Source organism: Hylobates moloch, unplaced genomic scaffold, assembly GCF_009828535.3.
Source record: "Hylobates moloch isolate HMO894 unplaced genomic scaffold, HMol_V3 SCAFFOLD_5, whole genome shotgun sequence".
NCBI classification, from domain to species: domain Eukaryota; kingdom Metazoa; phylum Chordata; class Mammalia; order Primates; family Hylobatidae; genus Hylobates; species Hylobates moloch.
This window is the reverse complement of record NW_026652280.1, coordinates 42,515,099-42,533,892: the sequence shown is the minus strand read 5'-3', so window position 1 is coordinate 42,533,892 and position 18,794 is coordinate 42,515,099. Positions and strand designations below refer to the sequence as shown.

General features: G+C 39.2%; 1 protein-coding gene across 6 annotated transcripts in view; it reads left to right on the top strand.

Moving 5' to 3' along the window:
• KIAA1328 (KIAA1328 ortholog) overlaps positions 1-18,794 on the top strand; it is a 369,561-nt gene that overhangs the window by 298,663 nt on the left and 52,104 nt on the right. For all 6 annotated transcript variants that reach the window (XR_009213485.1, XR_009213486.1, XM_032152478.2 and 3 more), the window contains one exon: positions 8,785-8,966. Coding sequence is in view for 4 of the 6 variants with exons in the window: in XM_032152478.2 (XP_032008369.1) it covers positions 8,785-8,966 (182 nt within the window). In the remaining 2 variants the exon portion in view is untranslated. The remainder of the gene's footprint in view (positions 1-8,784; positions 8,967-18,794) is intronic.

The following is an 18,794-nucleotide window of genomic DNA, read 5'->3' as shown; positions in this document are numbered from 1 at the left end:
AGTTTTTAAACAAGTAATGCTAGAAATATTGGATGTAAATATGGGGAAGAAATGAACCTTGATCCCTACCTCACATCCTAGCCAAAAAATAATTTGATCTTGAGGCATTAAAGTGTGAGTGGTATGAGAAGGGCATCCACAGAAGAGGGCAGCTAGGCATAGAATATCAGAACTTTTGCACGGTGAGGAGGGCTTCCATATGGGAACTGCACTGGTGTTGTGTGTTGGAGCTAAAGCAGAATGAGAAGGAGGTATCCATGTAGAGTTTGGCCTTGCAGGGGGTCTCATTACCCAGAGGGATGAGGGGAGCTTCCTTAGGAGTAGCCCAGTCATGGCTAGGTGGGAATGGGTTGTAGGGGAAGAATAATTTTTTCTTCAATCCTCATAGGTTCTTAGTTGGAATAGACCTATGTAAAAAAAAAAAAAAACAGATTAGCAAGAGAAAAATGAACATACATTAACACATGTGTTTCATATGTACATGGAAGAAACTCGGAAAATTAGTAGTTCTCAAAGAGGTAGTTTTCATTCCAGCTTTTATAGCATCTTCAACAAAGAACAGTAAAATTTTAGAAAAGTAATGAGACAAAGGTAAAGGACTTTAAGTTCCTAAAGGTAGCAAATTGAGTCAAGGAAACTAAATGGCAGATAAAGGCTAGTTGGTAAAGCCTGTTAATGTAGATTCCCCTGGTATCGTCTCCAGATGATAAGGGTCTAAAGTTGCCTTCAGTGTTTAACCTTTGTTCTCCCTAGTAGAAGGTGAGCAGGGTACCTTTTGTCTCTGTAAATCTGTGTTCAGCTTTTAGGCAGATAAAGGGAGAGCAGAGAGCTTTCCTGTGTTTGCTTTTTCTTAATTGTCCTGAGCCCAGCAATCCTTCGTTTTGTTGGGTAGCACATTTTGTCTCCTGCAGTGTCCAGAGTGTCCATACAGAGGCGTGTTGGCAGAAGCAGCCCAGAAGCATGTGGTGTGAAAGGAGTAGGCTGGTAAAGGATGAATAGCTGTGGTGACAGAATATTATTTTAATACAAAAGTATTAAGTAAGTAATTATGGTACAGGGGCTAAAAAGAAATTATTTAAGCAGTTAGAGAGGGTAAGAGAGTCCTCAGTAAGGCTTCCCTTTTAACAAAAAGCAGCCCCCAAATCATTTCTTTTCCAACAAAGAGCAGCCTGAAAAATCGAGCTGCAGACATAGATAACCAAGCTGGAAGCTTGCACAGGTAAATGCTGGCAGCTGTGCCAATAGGAAAAGGTTACCTGGAGGCCAGGCATGTTCAACATGGAGGCTCCATCTTTCCTTTTCTTTATCAAACACATGTACAGCAAAGGAACAGGCAACATGGTGCTGGCAAGGTAGAGAACCCATCTGCATAATAAAAAATTAGGGTGGGGCAGCCACCTTCTTCATGCACTGTGAAAATGGCACACTTGGTCCGACCAATCTTTTGGGCCCTATGTAAGTCAGACACTGCCTCCTCAAGCTTGTCTATAAAACCGCATGCATTTAACCATGGAACCAGAAGACTCACACTCAGGAGCCCCTCTCTCTCTGCAGGAGAGAGAGCTTTTCTCTTTCTCTCACTTGTTAAACCCCAACTCTTAAACTCACTCCTTGTGTGTCTGCATCATTGATTTCCTTGGCTTGGGGCAACAAACCTTGGGTATTACCCCAGATGAATGGTGCCACTTCAGTTATATTACAGAAAATGGCAGCCAGTTTTTTTCATTGTTGGAGAAAGGATATATCTATGGAAAGAGAAGAAGCTAAAATGAACCCTGTTGGTTTAGAGTTGGAATTTTGAAGATATTAGTATAAACTCTGTATAAATGCATGTTTTTCTCTATATGTATACCTATATGTAGAAATGACTACATAGGTACATACATATATTCTCTTTCCATGTTCACAGGAAGGACTTGGGAGCTGTGGCAATCCAATACCTTTTTTTTTTTTCCCCCTCAATACAAGGTACAGACCTTTTCAAAGAAATGGCTGATTCCCCAGACTGGTTCAGAAACTGGACAATATAGCAATTGTTTAGGTATGATATGGCCAGCACCTGAATCAGGCCATTGGAAATGAACGGAGGAATTAAGACGTATCTGTCTGTTTCTCCAGCCTAGATTTTATGGTCTTCTAAATCAAAGACTTGTTCTTTTTCTTTTAAAAAAAAAAAAAAAGACTCATGCCAAAATTTGAGTATTTCATGTGCTATTTTTTCTTTTATAGTCTCATTCCCTTAAATGTCTACCTTTCCTCCCCTAGTTTTCCTCACATCACTAACACCCCTTTCCCTCCTGCTCTCCCCCGAGGATTTCCTACAGGTGCCTTAGAGAATCCATGTTTCATAGGAAATGCACGCTTTTCATCCTGCCTTTTTCTAAAAGAATGTTTTCTCCCACTCTTCACAATAACTCAGTAATTTTCAATCCTATCTGGACATTAGAATCACCTATAGAGCTTTTTTAAAAGGAAAGGAGAGTGAGAGAGGGAAGCAAATAATATCCAGGTCCCACCCTAGACTGATTAATTCAATTTCGACAAGTGGGTGGGATTTAGTCCATCACTCTTATTAAAAATTCCCCAGATTATTTATAAATGTATTGCCAAGCTGTGAATCACTGCCTAAAATCAGCATCTTTTCTGAGAGCACCGCTTCTAATAGAGGCCATTCTTTCTGTCACATTTGATAACAGAGAGAGGAGTGCCAGCATTTTTCTTGCATATCTCTTTATTTATGTGAATCTAAATATATGTCTAGTTTTACTGCAGCAGTCCATCCTTTTCCATCCTTTGTTTCCCATCATTATCTCACTAGGACCTTGACGTCCCACTTAAAGTCACTTTCTCCCCCGTAACTCCTACCATCATTCTGTGAGATCCCAATATCCATATGGTTGATGTATCCATTGCCATAGCTAAAGAATTTCTGCATTCCTCAATTCACTCCAGCATCATCCATGGCCACACCCAGAGCTTGCTATCACCCACTATGGTTTCATCAGAAAAATCATTGACTCTGCCATCCCACCCTCTTCCTTTACAGCTTATGTTCCCATGTTTATCACATACACCATACCAAGGGTTTTTTTATTTGTGGCATTGTTGCTGTTTTATTTTCGCTTTACCTTAAAGGGATATCTAAATTATTTATTTCCCCTCATTTTTCTGCCAGTCTTTTCAGTCCCTGTTGCCTCACTTTCTTCCTGGACTGAATGGTTGACCTAAACTACATTAATATATTTATTTCCCTTGACCCCCAGTCTGCTGCATTGTCCCAGTAAAATCCTAACCCTAGATCAAGCTCTCACACCGCTTTCTCTGCTTTTTAATCTCTGCACCTGAGCCCTGCTACAAATGGATGATTTCTATTTCTGTTAGGGCCTCAACATTTCAGGAAAATCTTTTTCTTTTCATTTCTATTTCGAATTCCCTCAATACATACTCCAAACCTTCACCTCTCTTCTCAATACCCACTTTACTCACTCACAAGAATAACTGTATCTCCTCCTACACCAAGGAAATTGAAATTGAAGCATATTCTTTCTCAACTCTGCCTCCCTTAACCCTACCACCTCTAAACTCACTTAGCCAATAGCAAAAAGCCATGGAGTTACTGATCAAATTACTTTCTTGAAATAATCTTCTCAGATGTTCCATAAGCACCTCGAGCTGCAGTTAATTTTTCCCACTCTTCCCCAATCCTCCTCTGTATTGCTTATCAACCCACAATTCTGGCAGTCATTCTTGACTTTTCTCTCCCTCTCTTTTACATCAAGTTCTGCCCTTTTTAAATCCTAAATATTTCTTAAACTATGTCTTTCCATTCCTACTACTGCTTCTCTATTGCAGACCTTCATCTCTCACCAGAGCTGTTTCAGCAGGCTTCCAACTCATCCAGTTTCCTGCAGCCCATTCTCTAAATGGTGCCAGAGTAATTTTTCATAAATTCAGGTTGGATCATGTCATTTTTCTCCTGAGAGCCTTTCAGTGACTCCACCTTGGCCGCAAGATAGAGTTCAAGCCCCTCAGTATGGAAAACGCAACCTTTCATGATCTGACCTGCCCTGTCTCACCTGCTTCATCTCCATTCCTCCCTACCACACACCCAAAATTTAATGCTGTAACAATACCTAGCTATTTAACTTTCCCAAAATATGAGCTGAAGTTTCATTTGTTGGTATATTTGCTAATACTGTTTTATTTTACCTAGAACATTCTTAACATTTTTCCTTATCTTCCAAGGTTAAGTTTGAGTATTTCGGGAATCTCCCTTCTGTTATGCAAATAAAGTTAGGTGCCTTGCCCTTGCACTCTCATAACATCCAGTATATTCCTGAATTACTGCATTTGGCATATGGTATTAAAAATTGTTTCCACGTCTGTCTCCCCCACTAAAATCTCTTTAAGAATAGGAACCAGGGCTGGGCCGGGTGCGGTGGCTCACACCTGTAATCCCAGCACTTTGGGAGGCCAAGGCGGGCAGATCACCTGAGGTTGGGAGTTCGAGACCAGCCTCACCAACATGGAGAAACCCCGTCTCTACTAAAAAATACAAAGTTAGCCGGGCATGTAACAAAGTTACAGGCATGGGATTGCATGCCTGTAATCCCAGCTACTCGGGAGGCTGAGGCAGGAGAATTGCTTGAACCCGGAAGACAGAGGTTGTGGTGAGCCGAGATTGTGCCACTGCACTCCAGCCTAGGTGACAAGAGTGAAACTCCACCTCAAAAAAAAAGAACAGAAACGAGGGCTTTCTCATGTTTGTATACCCAGCACCTAGCATAAAATAAGTCCTCTGTCAATGTTTGTTTTCCATTTTGCCCAGCCCAGTCCCACAGTACATATCAGGCCCATAAAGTGTGTTCTTCAGTCAACATCTGATGAATATATAAGTGAATGATTGATTAGGAAATTTATTAAAAAGGAATAAGGAAAGCAGAAGTTGAGACAACTGAGATTTCTTATGAGTGACTGGGAGGGTGGTGATATCATTAAGTGAGAATGGAAACAGAAGGAGGAAGTAGTTTCAAGATAAAGATACTGGATTGCTTTAGCAAGAGTTGGTTTGGGAGGCAGGAATAGACATCGCTTTACAGCTTTTCATCAGATACTTGATCAGGTCAGCAGTTTTGGCAAGCACTGTGAACTAGAAGAATCTATTTAGAAATCATACTTGCAGATATAGAGGTGTGGCAAGGATCACCAGGAAAGTACTAAGAGGGAAGAGGACAGGGACAGACTTTTGGAATGTCTACATCTAAGGGGAAGGAAGAAGTCTCCTAAAATCAGAAAACCAATCAGGATAATGTATTATGAAGACCAAGGGAGAAAACATTTCAAGAAAAAATGTTTTCTTGAATTTCTTGAATTTCTGTAGGGTGATATAGTAACAAGCAAGACTGTTCAAAGAAGAAAGGCCTTTTGATTTGTTCTTTAAAAACAAGTTCTAGTCGGTATGTCTGTTAGAATAAATTATTGTTTTCTAGACATTCAGCAGACAAGGACAGAGGAGATGGTAATGGAAGGGACATGGTGAGAGTTTTTTGTTTGTTTTTAAATTATAAAATGCATGCCTATTGGAAGAAATTAAAACATTCAGAGGTATATAAATTAAAATATAAAACTCTTCCCTCTATTTCTTCTACCCCCTTCTGGTTTGACATTTATCCATCCAGAACTTTAAAAATATTTTTGTATATTTTTATTTTTATAAAAATGAGATCACATTATATACTCTATAATTGCAAATTGCTTTTATCTTAATAGCATGTCATGAAGTTTCTTCTCATCAGTGTAAAGAATTACCTCATTCTAGCCAAGCGTGGTGGCTCACACCTGTAATCCCAGCACTTTGGGAGGCCAAGTGGGGAGATCACGAGGTCAGGAGTTCAAGACCAGCCTGGCCAACATAGTGAAACCCCATCTCTACTAAAAATACAAAAATTAGCTGGACATGGTGGTGTATGCCTGTAGTCCCAGCACTCGGGAGGCTGAGGCAGGAGAATCGCTTGACCTGAGAGGCGGAGGTTGTGGTGAGTCAAGATCGCGCCACTGCACTCCAGCCTGGGCAGCAGAATGAGACTCCTCTCCAAAAAAAAAAAAAAAAAAAAAAAAGAATTACCTCATTCTTTTTAATGGCTGAATAGTGTTCTTTATAATGAATATATACCATAATTTATTTATTCATTCTCTTATAGAATGATATTTGCTTTCAGTTTTTCACTATTACAAATAATTCTCCAGTGATTATCCTCAAACAAATGTTCTTATGCTGTTGTTCATATAATTCTGTAGGAGAAATTCCTTTTTTTTTTCTTCCTTTTTTTCTTTTTTTTTTGGAAACAGAGTCTCACTCTGTCTCCCAGGCTGGAGTGCAGTGGCATGGTCATATCTCACTATAAGCTCAAACTCCTGGGCTCAAGCTATCCTGCTGCCTCAGCTTCCCAAGTAGCTGGAACTATAGGCACATGCCACCATGCCTGGCTAATTTAAAACAATTTTTTGCTTTCATGATGGGGTCTTGCTGTGATGCCCAATCCGATCTCAAATTTCTGGCCTCAAGTGTGGGATAAAAGTAGAACTGTTGAAAGAGGGATGCATTTTCATTTTGTGTTGACAAGTCACTCACAGAAAGGTGATACCCATTTGTGGTTTCTGCAATAGGTATTAAAGTGCTCTTGTCCCCACACGCTCACTGACACTGGGTATTAATGGAAGATCTGCTCTTGTTTGTAGCCCTAGGAAAAAATCCAGTTTAGAGGAGGAGTTTGTGAGTTATAAGAAAAAGAGATGATTGACAGGCCATAGTCACAGAAGGGATGGATCAAGATGGTATCAAGAGTGCAAATAAAAGGTAAAATTTTTTGAGACATTAAGAGAGGACGAGTAGATGGGTGAATATGCAAATAAATACAAATGAAGGAAGAAATTTTTCTTTTTTTTTTTTGAGACGGAGTCTCGCTCTGTCACCCAGGCTGGAGTGCAGTGGCGCGATCTCGGCTCACTGCAAGCTCCGCCTCCCGGGTTCACGCCATTCTCCTGCCTCAGCCTCCGAGTAGCTGGGACTACAGGCGCCCGCCACCACGCCCGGCTGATTTTTTTTTTGTATTTTTAGTAGAGACGGGGTTTCACCGTGGTCTCAATCTCCTGACCTCGTGATCCGCCCGCCTCGGCCTCCCAAAGTGCTGGGATTACAAGCGTGAGCCACCGCGCCCGGCCGAGAAATTTTTCATGTAGTCATCTTTATTTTAGGGAAATTAGAAGCCAAGTTCCCAGTTGTGATGGAGGATTACCAAGATGGAATTTTGAATAAAGGTACAGAAAAGCTTCTGTGAAAATGCTGTAAAGAAGCAGAAGGCAGTCAGTTTTGGGAGTTTGGCTGAGCTGAGAATGAATCAATTTTGGGGAAGCCAATGGTTGGGGTCACATTCATTTTTCTACAGAACAAGCAGAGATGTAGTCATTGGGTTTGCCTGGGTTTGGGGCCTCTGGGTTGACGTAAATTTATATAACATTCGCAATAAGGTACTTTTATTTTCCGTATTTTCGTGTTCCATGAATGCAATTTGTATAACCTAAGTTATACATCTTCTGGTTGGTCTGCAGAGGAAAATGGTCTCTGTGTTCTGATTAAAAAAAAAAAAAAAAAGGAGAGTATCACCTTTATACATTTTCTTGTGCCTACTTTGTACAGCCATATAACTAATGATTTTATTCTTTATATAATTCTGAACATAAAGCCATTTACTTTCTTGGTTTTTATTAATAAATTATGATATGAGCAAACACTGCTAAAAATTCTGATCGATATAAACCAGAGATATTTATAGAAGATTATGTGATTTGAATCCTGGTCAAAGGCTACCTGGAATAAGTGATAGACCTGGCAACACTCCATTCAGCTTATTTTTGTCTAGAGATTCCCTCTGCTTCTGGAGAGTTTAAACATTTTAATTTTAAAATCTTGTTTTTTGAGTAGCTGCCTCTATGCATTTCCATGTCTTTTTCTTTAATTTTCACATTGTTTATGGGCATGGGGAAGACAAAACCAAAGTGTCATGAGTTTGTTGTGAACAAACATGAAGAGGGAACACTGGAATAGTGAGAGATAACATCATTAGAATATTTCTCCCTAAAATAAGAAAATATTATAAGAGGAAATGTGCTAATGGTGGGAACACAGTTTATTAGAGAAGAAAATATGTACATGGGTTCATTTTCATTAAAATGCCTTTTATTCTATATTTGTCTTGTTGACCTTTTAATGAAATCAGGTAAGTATGGAGTCTAGTTCTACGTGCACTGTTACACTACTCCTTACATACTCTGGGTACATAATAAATACTAATAACAATTGAAAATTAGAAACACAAATGCGTTTGTGTGAGGCACATTGGTGATATTTTAATCCCTAGTGTTCATTTTTAGTACTTGGAAAACATCTTAGATATGCAAGTCCTGTTTTAGCATACTTTTTATTTCTATAGATAGCCTGGTTCTTAGTCATACTCTGTGACTTTATTAGCTGTTTCATCAGTTTGAATCTTATTTCCCCAACTCCCAGTGTAAGCTTTTTGAGAATAAAGACCATTTCTTTTCCAAAATTGTTGTGACAGGACACAAAATAGACATTGAGTAAATTATTTAAATTAGACCTCAATAAAAGGTAAGATAAAGAGAGTTCTTAATGAATTGCATTTCAACCCATACTGAATTTAAATATCTGTATGCTCTGTGTCACCTTCTGTGCCTTCAACAGTTCATTCATCGTTGTTCTTTCAGTTTATTAAAGTCAAACTGTGATGGCTGGCAGCTCGGAACATCATCATCTATTAAAAAGCACCAAGACTCCCCAAACAATGGAGAGAATAGGAAGGAGAAGAAGACAGTTGGGTTTCATTTGCATATGAAAGATGATGCCCAGTGGTCATGTCAAAAGAAAGATACATATAGACCCCAAAGAGGTAAGTTTAACAACTGTAGTGGCAAAATGAGAAACTGGTAGGGGAAGGTAGTTGCTAGCCAATGAATTTCAGATGATTTGCTACAATGCTGAGCAAAAGTTAAATGTTTTCACACTGAAGTGTGCCTGCAAGGCCACAGGTAACACATTTACTAGATTAGTGAATTGTGTCTGCATTTTTCTTAGAATACTGTAATGAAAAACTGTATCCAACTTGTCCCTCTTTTTGCAAGCAATAACTGTTAAGAATTAGTCAGCAGTAAGTATGGTCATAGACTAAAATGATGTTCCAAGTGAGTAAAGAGGTCAAGATATTGAACATAAATCTCTCCTGGAAAAATAAACCCTAACAACTACAGTTAATCCTCAATTGACTGGAAACATGGGGAGGGTGGAGGAGAGGTCATGGACAATTCCCCATATTGTGATTAAAGCAAAACCTCACAAGTCTAAAGCATTTTTTGCCTAGCAGTCTTTTAAGTGTCAATAATACTTCCTGTTATATGTGGTAGATTTTAAAGAAATCAATTATAAGTAACTATGTTAAATGTTGAGTGAAGCAAATTTATTTGTTTCCCAGTTGTTCCTGGAGAGGCTTTTGGCTTAATCTTTCCTGGCATCCTTAAAGGAACGACTTTGGAAAAGAATGGAGCAAGTCTGAGCTTTATTGTACAGAAAAGATGTACAGGAAACAAAGAGCCAAAAAGACCTCTGAGCCCTCTCCTGCTCACACCTCTTTCCTAGTGTCTTTTTTCCCTTCTCAAAACCATTAACCCTGATTTCCTTCTTATTTACCTGTTTTCCTACTGGGCCAGCACCTTTCTACCTCTGGTGTCATGCAACCTACTTTTCATAATCTCTGTAGCCACCGTCACATTTATTTATTTGAAAATTGGGCAGTGCTTTGTGAGATCTTGCAGGTGTATGTCTCCCTGCCTCTCTTCATCTGCTACTAGCTCTGTCATGCTTTTTGGGTTTGATTATGATTAATCTAGAAATTGTTTAATCCTCTTCCACATAATTGAGAAATGATAATTAGTTCAAATTTTGGGAGGGAGGACTATCCACAATTTGAAATAAAAGCAAAAGTACATTTTGTTAGATGTAAGGCAAAGAAAGGTTTTGTAGAATTCCATTGCTTTAGAACAATTTAGAAGCTTCTTTTTAGACATTGCTTCCAAAAATAAAAATTAAATTGAAGAAACTTTATGAGGTAGAATCTTTACTTTCTCTGTTAGCAGTCCTTCAGAAATGGAAAACTCTTACCTCAGCTTCCTCTGTTCTTAGTCATTGCGCTTTGGAGAGTGAAGAACTAGTCACAACTGGTGTGGTGGTTACACTGCAAGGCTTAACATAGTCTTCAGTTAACTTGTCTTCAAATTTGTGTTGTGTGGCAGCACTAAGATAAAATGGCAAAATGAGAGAAATATAGTGTAATAGCAAAAGAACAAATAACTTGTATTATTGGTTAAGACCACAGCAACAGTAGAAAGCAGCAATTGAAAAGGCACTTTGAGAAAGATATCATCAGGCCAGCCCTTGCTGTGGTGGAGGTTAATCTCTCCTGGGCCTAGCTACAGAAGCCAGAAGCCTGAAAAGGGCTTATGTCCAAAAAAAATCAATTTCTAATTTGAAACAAAATCATTTTTGACTAACAGGGATTCAGAACCCATTACTTTTTGCTGTATAGTCTGCTGACATTTCAGCACTTTCTGTTGTGCACAATGAATCCTAATAGTCATTTTATAATGTTGCTATACCAATCAATTTAACCAAGTGAAAGCTGTTACAATTCTGCAAAGTTTTCAGGAATAGTTTTCACTCATGGTTTTATTTTTTCTTCCATTAGGTTTTTTTTCCCCTTTTTTTGTGGGGGTGGGGGAAGGTTGTAGTGTTGCAATAAAAAAAAAAAAGAATAGAAACTTTTTCATCTTTTTAAGAGTTTTTATTTTAAGGCATTCACAGGAACTACTGACTTTCTTTTCTACTCATGAAAAAGACCATCTTGTATTTTCCTTTTCTTTTATTCCAATATGGAGCTGTTAGCAAAATTATGATCTACATGACCATTAAAGGGACTAAAGTTGCCCCTTTGAGCCATTCTGCCCATTGCACAGCTAGTGTATGCAGATTATAGTACAGGGCAAAGTTATTGCATTGGCATTTACTGTGGCATCCAACCAAATGGGAGATATAAACTTTCCATGGGTGCGCAGTAGACTTGGAAACCCTGTTTATCATAAGGCTGATGACCTAGCACTAATCACCTAAGTTACACTGCTTAGTTTATCACCTTCTTAATTGCTTTACCCTCTTTAGTGTGTCTGAATTTTTTAATATACTTTTCTTCTGTCTTATATCTTTTGTTTCTTTTGCTGTTATCCTTTACTCATTAAGTACTACACAGGACATTTACTACAGGACCATTAATCTTTATTACCAGTCTCTTACTCCCTTACCTCTCCTATCCTCCTCACCATTCTGCCAGCTTTATGATGCTAAACATGTTAAAAAAAAAAAAAGACCAGACTATTGTCTCAAGAAACAAATTTATGATAGCAAAGATATGTACAGTATTGTCAAAATTACACTTAAGATATATAAACTTGTTCATCAGTTTTAGTTGCTTTTATTGAGCAATGTCAAACAGGGAGATAATACTTGGGAAAATCTAAACTTGAGTAAGAACTTTTAAAAGGCGTAAATCTGGAAACATCTGATTTTCATTCCTCTTTTTTCCTCCCTTGTAGCCTCAAAACGTTTTCCACCAGCTTGCCTAGAACCTCCCTTTCCTGAGCAATCATCGATATTCCCTTTTATGAGAGCCCTCAAAACTGAGGACATTTTTTTCTTGTTATGTTGATGGGCTAGCAGAGGCTGTGAAGCCACTGAGCGCGCAGTTTCCAGAACTGAAATGTTAAACCTCTGAGCTTGGCACTGCCCATTCCTAAGTCAGGCTGTAAAACCTGACTTTGGCCGCTCCCTTCCTCCTTTTTGTTCCTCCTTCATGAATCTCTAAATTCCCTTAAAATGTTGGCAGAGGCTGAACCTAGCGTAATTTGGATTTACCTGGTGGTATAGATTGTGCCCTTCATTTTGTCTTTGGGGTTTTCTTAGGTTATATGATTTTATATAGCAGTTGCCACTGGTTGAGGTCCCCTAGTAACTCCCAAACACATATTTTGTCTTACTGGAAGATGATTATTCTAGACTCATCTGAAGTAAAGAATAATCTCAGAAGCTCCTAGTTGTTCCTGTAAGTGAGCCTGTGCTTAAAATGATGTGAGTACTCTTCATAACCCCAGGTGGATTAAAGTAGGTGACATTCTTAAAGAAATGAACAATTGGAGTGTCCAAAGTACAGAAATCATTTCTATCTTGCCTCTAAGGAGCATTTCTCATGTTTCTTTTATTATTACCATCATGAGCATTATTATTTGTTCATCCATAAGGGTACCTTAAGATACTACTTCTGATTCCCAGAAATCTCAGCTGAAGACATGCTAAAAGTTGATGTCTTTATCAACAGCACATAGAATGCAAGCATAGTACAGGGCTATGAATAAACCCAGATATGTAGAATAAATTCTCCTGGCTAATCCACTAAAAAAAGGAATTCAAATATGACAGACTAGTGTTAAGAGTTAATGTTAATATATATGAAATGTTGTCACCTAAACCAGAGGGTCTACATTTCCCATTCTCTAAAATGGAAAGAAATTTCTCAAAACACTGTATGGTTTACTTATTTATTATATATGTTTTGTATCTTCTGCGTCAGAATATAAGTTCCATATGTTCACTGTTGTATCCCCATCTCCTACAACATTGCTTAACATGTGGTGTGGTAGGTACTCATTATACATTTGTTGAATGAATTAACATAACATTGCATATATTGATTTTTCTTTCGATGCCCTTATCCTGTTTCCCCAAAATAAGGACCTACTCAGGTAGACTTTTTCACCTCAGTACCTGCTGTGATTTAGTGATTTAAGCAAAATATATGTTTGTCTCTTCAAAGTTCTTATGGTGATCAATTGGTAATGTCAAAGAGAAATCAGTAGAGTGGGCTCTTAAACATAGCACTGGCTGGGTGTGGTGGCTCACGCCTGTAAGCCCAGCACTTTGGGAGGCTGAAGCAGGCGGATCACCTGAGGTCAGGAATTCGAGACCAGCCTGGCCAACATGGTGAAATCCTGTCTCTACTAAAAATAGAATTAGCCGGGTGTGGTGGCACGTACCTGTACTCCCAGCTACTTGGGAGGCTGAGGCAGAAGAATTGCTTGAGCCAGGGAGGCAGAGGTTTCGGTGAGCCAAAATCACTCCACTGCACTCCAGCCTGGGTGACAAAGCAAGATTCTGTCTTAAAAATAAAAATAAAAATAAAAAAGTGCTGCCTTAGGAGTCAAGAAAATATGGGGGGGGGTTCTATTGTCTTGTATTCTAATTGAGGTTTAATGTATATACACTAAATTGTAGAGGCCTTAAATGTATAGTGTGATAAATTTTGAAAATTATATATACCCGTGTAACCACTACCCCAATTAAGATATAGTACATTTCCATTTTCAATAATTCCTCATACTCTTTTCTAGTCAATCCTCCTGAAGCCTTTCCTCTTGGGTTGCTGATGGCTGCCTTCTCTGTGCATCCTCACGTGGCCTTTTCTGTGTGTGCATCCCAGGGAACGCTTCCTCTTCTTATAAGGACACCAGTCACTCTCAGGCCCACCCCTACGACCTCATTCAACTTAACTACCTCTTTAAAGGTCTTGTCTCCAAATATGTCTCTGAGGTGTCCTGGTCTTTAGGACTTCAGATTAATTAGGGAAGGCACAACTAAATCCATAACAACCACTTTCTTTCTAATTTTTGTGCCTTAGACCATCTAGGTATTTTATTACAATATAGAATACAATGAGAAAAGTAGACTTCCATGCCTTGTTCCCAACCTTATAGGGAAAAGATAGTCTTTCACCATTAAGTATGATTTTAGCTGAAGGTTTTTTTATTTTAGTATTTTATTTTATTTTATTTTTATTTTATTTATATATTTTTTTTTTGAGAAGCAGTCTTGCCCTTGTTGCCCAGACTGGAGTGCAATGGTGCTATATTGGTTCACTGCAGCCTCCACCTCCTGGGCTTAAGCAGTTCTCCCACCTCAGCCTCCTGAGTAGCTGGGATTACAGGTGTGCGCCACCACGCCGGCTAATTTTTTTTTTTTTTTTTTTTTTTTTTTTTTTTTTTTTTTTTAGACGGAGTTTTTGCTCGTTTCCCAGGGTGGAGTGCAATGGCACGATCTCGGCTCACCACAACCTCCGCCGGGTTCAAGCGATTCTCCTGCCTCAGGCTCCTGAGTAGCTGGGACCACAGGCGCTCACCACCATGCCCGGCTAATTTTTTGTATTTTTAGTAGCAACAGGGTTTCACCATGTTGGCTAGGCTAGTCTCAAACTCCTGACCTCAGGTAGCCACCACGCCAGAGCAGCTGGAGGCTTTTTGAAAACGCTCTTTATCGGGCTGAGAAAGTTTCCTCCTAGTTTGCTGAAAGTCTTTGTCATAAAGGGGTGTTGAATTTCATCAAATCTTTTTTTCTGTACTTACGATCATGTTATGTTTTTTCTTCTCAGAAGGTAGTTTAATGATTACACTGATTGGGAGATATTGGGGTGGTAATTTTTTTTTTTTTTTTTGGTAATGACCTTGTCAGCTTTGGGTAACAGAGTTATTCTAGTGTCATAAATGCATCAGGAAACATCAGTGGAAATGGTGTGATAGGTACCTTCGGGGCTTCATCTCTCCCAAGAAACACTGAAAAATCTTGCAAAAACTGTCAGAAGCTGCCTTATCAGAACTCTGGAGGATAGTGAAAGATTTACAGAAACAAAACCAATTCTTAGCCAGGAGAAAGGCTACTGAAGCATTGTAGGAGGACTTTAGTGTTAACTTAGTCTTGCCCTACCCCAAGCTTGCCCAACCCGCAGCCCGTGGGCCATATGTGGCCCAGGACAGTTTTGAATGCAGCCCAACACAAATTTGTAAACTTTCTTAAAACATTATGAGATTTTGTTTTTTTGCGATTTTTTAAAGCTCATCAGCTATCATTAGTGTATTTTATATGTAGTCCAAGACAGTTCTCCCAAGGTGTCCTAGGGAAGCCAAAAGATTGGGTGCCCCTGCCCTCCCCTCTTCCCAGCGTGGCAGCCTGAGTTCCAGGTTTTAGTATCTGCCCTCTGAGGAAGCAAAGCAGACCGTGTTCTCAAGGGATTGTTTCTCTATTTTAACCTGTCTGTGGATTCCCTAAAGGGCTGACACATGGAGCCTGCCTTTGTTTTGTTTGACTAAACTTTCTCTGGGCAGAGAGTGGCTACATATAGGACATTCCTTGAAAACACTGAAAATCAGATGAACACACCACTGGCACCTGGGGTTTAAAAAAATAAATAACAATGAGGCAAACAATAGACACACCAAAAAGTCAAATAATCTAGAATAAATAGAAGATCTGAATAGACCTATATAACAAGTAAAAAGATTGAATCAGTAATCAAAACCTCCCAACAAAACAAGCCCAGGACCAGATGGCTTCACTGATGAATTTTACCAAATATTTAAAGAATTAACACAAATTCTTCTCAGACTCTTCCAAAAAATGTAAGAGGAAAGAATACATCCTAATGAAATGGGATAAGTTCCCCTATCTCCTTTGCAGGGTGTGCAATGGGGGAGTGGCTCGCTTCTTCAGTGCCCTGCTGCTCAAACCTCTAGGGGGAGCATGCAGACGGGCAGGTTGTGGGGCTCCGACCACAGGGCAGTGTCTAGGGGTAGATGTTTACAGCTCCTGAAGCGCCAGTGGGCATTTGCTGCCGTGTGCCCTTTTAGTTTTACCGTCTATAGGTGGCTTGTGTTAACCAGCTCAATTAGACCCTCTACCTGTCGCAAGGACAGAGGGCTTTCTGTATCTCGGGTTCTTGCCTTAGTGTACTGGAAAAACTGGATCACACGTGGGCTTGGAGAATGAATGCAAGGTTTTATTTAATAGTGGGAGTAGCTCTCAGCCGATGGACGGGGAGTCAGAAGGGGGATGGAGTGGGAAGGTAGTTTTACCCTGGAGTTGGGCTGCTTAGCGGCTGGACTCTTTTCCAACCGCTTTGGCCAAATTCTCCTCGCTGTCTGCATCGTTCCACCGGTCAATGGCCTGCCAGTGTCCGCTGGTGCCTGTTGGTGTGTTCTTCTGCTCCTCTCAACATCCAGCTGCTTGTGTGCTCTTCTGCCGGTGTGTTCCTCTTGATATCCATCAGCTTCTGTCCCTTCCCGCTAGGGTCTCAGGGTTTTTATGGGCACAGGATGTGTGGGTGGCAGGCCAGGGTGGTCTTGGAAAATGCAACATTTGGGTGCCAGGCAAGAGTGCTTGTCCTCACCTTGGTCCGTGGGCACAGGCCCGATGGTGGAATCCTCACCAGGGACACTGCCGTTTTCATCCCTGCACTTCCCTGCCCCCCTCCCTGATATCAAAGCCAGAGACAGATGTCACAAGAAAAGCAAACTATAGACCAGTATTCTTTATGAGTGTGGGTGAAAATATGCTTAACAAAATACTAGCAAGCTGAATACAGCATATTAAAAGGATTATACATCATAACAAGTGAGATTTAGCCCAGGAATACAAAGGCAGTTCAACATACAAAAATCAATCAATGTAATACACATTAATAGAATGAAGGAATAACCACATGATCATCTCAGTTTACACAGAAAAAGCATTTGACAAAATCCAACATTCTTTCATGCTGTCTGCCCAACTTTATAGGAAATTGTTTGTTGACTCTGCCATAGTAGGTCACCAAAGACAAGGAGAGGTATTGGAAGAGTACATTTGAAAAGTTGTTATAGGACAGAACAGAAGTGGCACATATAATGTCCACTGGCTTTCCACCTGACCACACGTAATTACAAGGAGGATTAGGGAATATAATCTAGCTGTGTACCTAGGAAGAAAGAAGGAGTACATTTTGGTGCATAACTCACAGCATCTGCCACAGCAGCATTCTTCATAATAGCCCCAGACCAGAAATACTCCAATGTCCCTCAATAGCAGAATGGATAAAAAGTCATAAATGCATACAATGGAATAGTACTTAGCAAAGAAAACAAAGAAACTGCAGTACATAAAAATTATCAGCATAGGTAAATTTTGCAGACAATTTAAGCAAAAGAAGTCTCAAAAATAATATACATAATATGTTTCTAAAGTTCAAAAGCAACAAAACTAAATGACATGTTTAACCAAACACATAAATGGTAGAACTATAAAGAATAGAAGCAAATAATTATTAGAATAGTTGGGGCCCCTGGAGGCAAGAAGGAGTTGTGACTGGGGATGGATATTGGTATTGTATCTGGGTGGTAGTGCTGCCAGGGCTTGCTTTCTTGAGCTGGGAATGGGTGACACTGGTTTTGTCTGTATAATTTATTCTTTAAACTGAATAGATAATATGGCTCAGCCATTTAAAAAATATAAAATAAAACAAAGGGCCCAGAAACAGAGTTTTCTTAAACATTGAGCTCTAAGAAAAAAAAAAATTGCCATGAAATATACCCAGTTACATCTAAATAGGACATGATCCATTATAATCAATTCCATCTGTGCATGTGAAAATATATGTGTGTGTTTATGTAAATGCATTCACATATATTACATGTATATAAACATACACATTTATGTATGGAATCAATTAGCCTAGTAATATTCTTACCAGCATTTTATTTATTTATTTTTTTTTTTATTTTTTTATTTATTTTTTTTTTTTTGAGACAGAGTCTGGCACTGTCACCCAGGCTGGAGTGCAGTGGCACGATCTCGGCTCACTGCAGCCTCTGCCTCCTGGGTTCAAGCAACTCTTCAGCCTCAGACTCCTGAGTAACTGGGATTACAGGTGCCCACCACCAGGCTCAGCTAATTTTTTGTATTTTTAGTAGAGATGGGGTTTCACTATGTTGGCCAGGCTGGTCTCGAACACTTGACCTCATTGTTCACCCGCCTCGGCCTCCCAAAGTGCTGGGATTACAGGCCTGAGCCACCGCACTCTGCCAGCATTTTTATTTTTTTTTAAGCATATGTTGTTATTGTGTGTGTGTGTCTGTATTTGTGTGTGTGTGTGTTTAAATATACAGGAATATAGAGTTCCATGAATATGCATAACTGTAATTGTTGGTATACTTAATATTAAATAAAATTTATAAAGGGAACAAATACAATTAAAAGCTGATGTATAGCTTTCTGGAAATGCAATAAGGAATAAAGCTTAGAGAATTAAGAAAAAAGAACAGTTAAATTTGGTCTGTGCTTTACGGCATTCATTCTTATCCTTTTCAGGGTCCCATACCCTTTCAGAATTTGGTAAAAGATATGGTTTCTTTCTTCAGAAAAATAAATGAGCACACATATATACATTGTTGTGCCTTACAATTATGAGGTATTTATACATTCCTGAAGTACATTCTTCAATTATAAAAATCCCTGGACCATCTGTTAAAATTCCTTCTTTAAATTGTCCCCAGGTATTCTATGACAGTGACCGAAAATATATTTATATTCTGTCACTACCAAGCATTTCTTCTTCCCTTTCACCTTACTCACAAATCCCTTTCAGTTGTTTCTGCTCCTATTTGTCCGTCTTAATTTCCTCTTACATCACCCAGATTCTACCCAGACAATTGTATTAGTAGTGAACTGCTTTGCCTGCCTTTATTCTATCTGTTCCACTCTATTCTAAATTCTGCCTCAAAATTAATCTCTCCAAAGACCAGTTTGGTATTATTTTTAT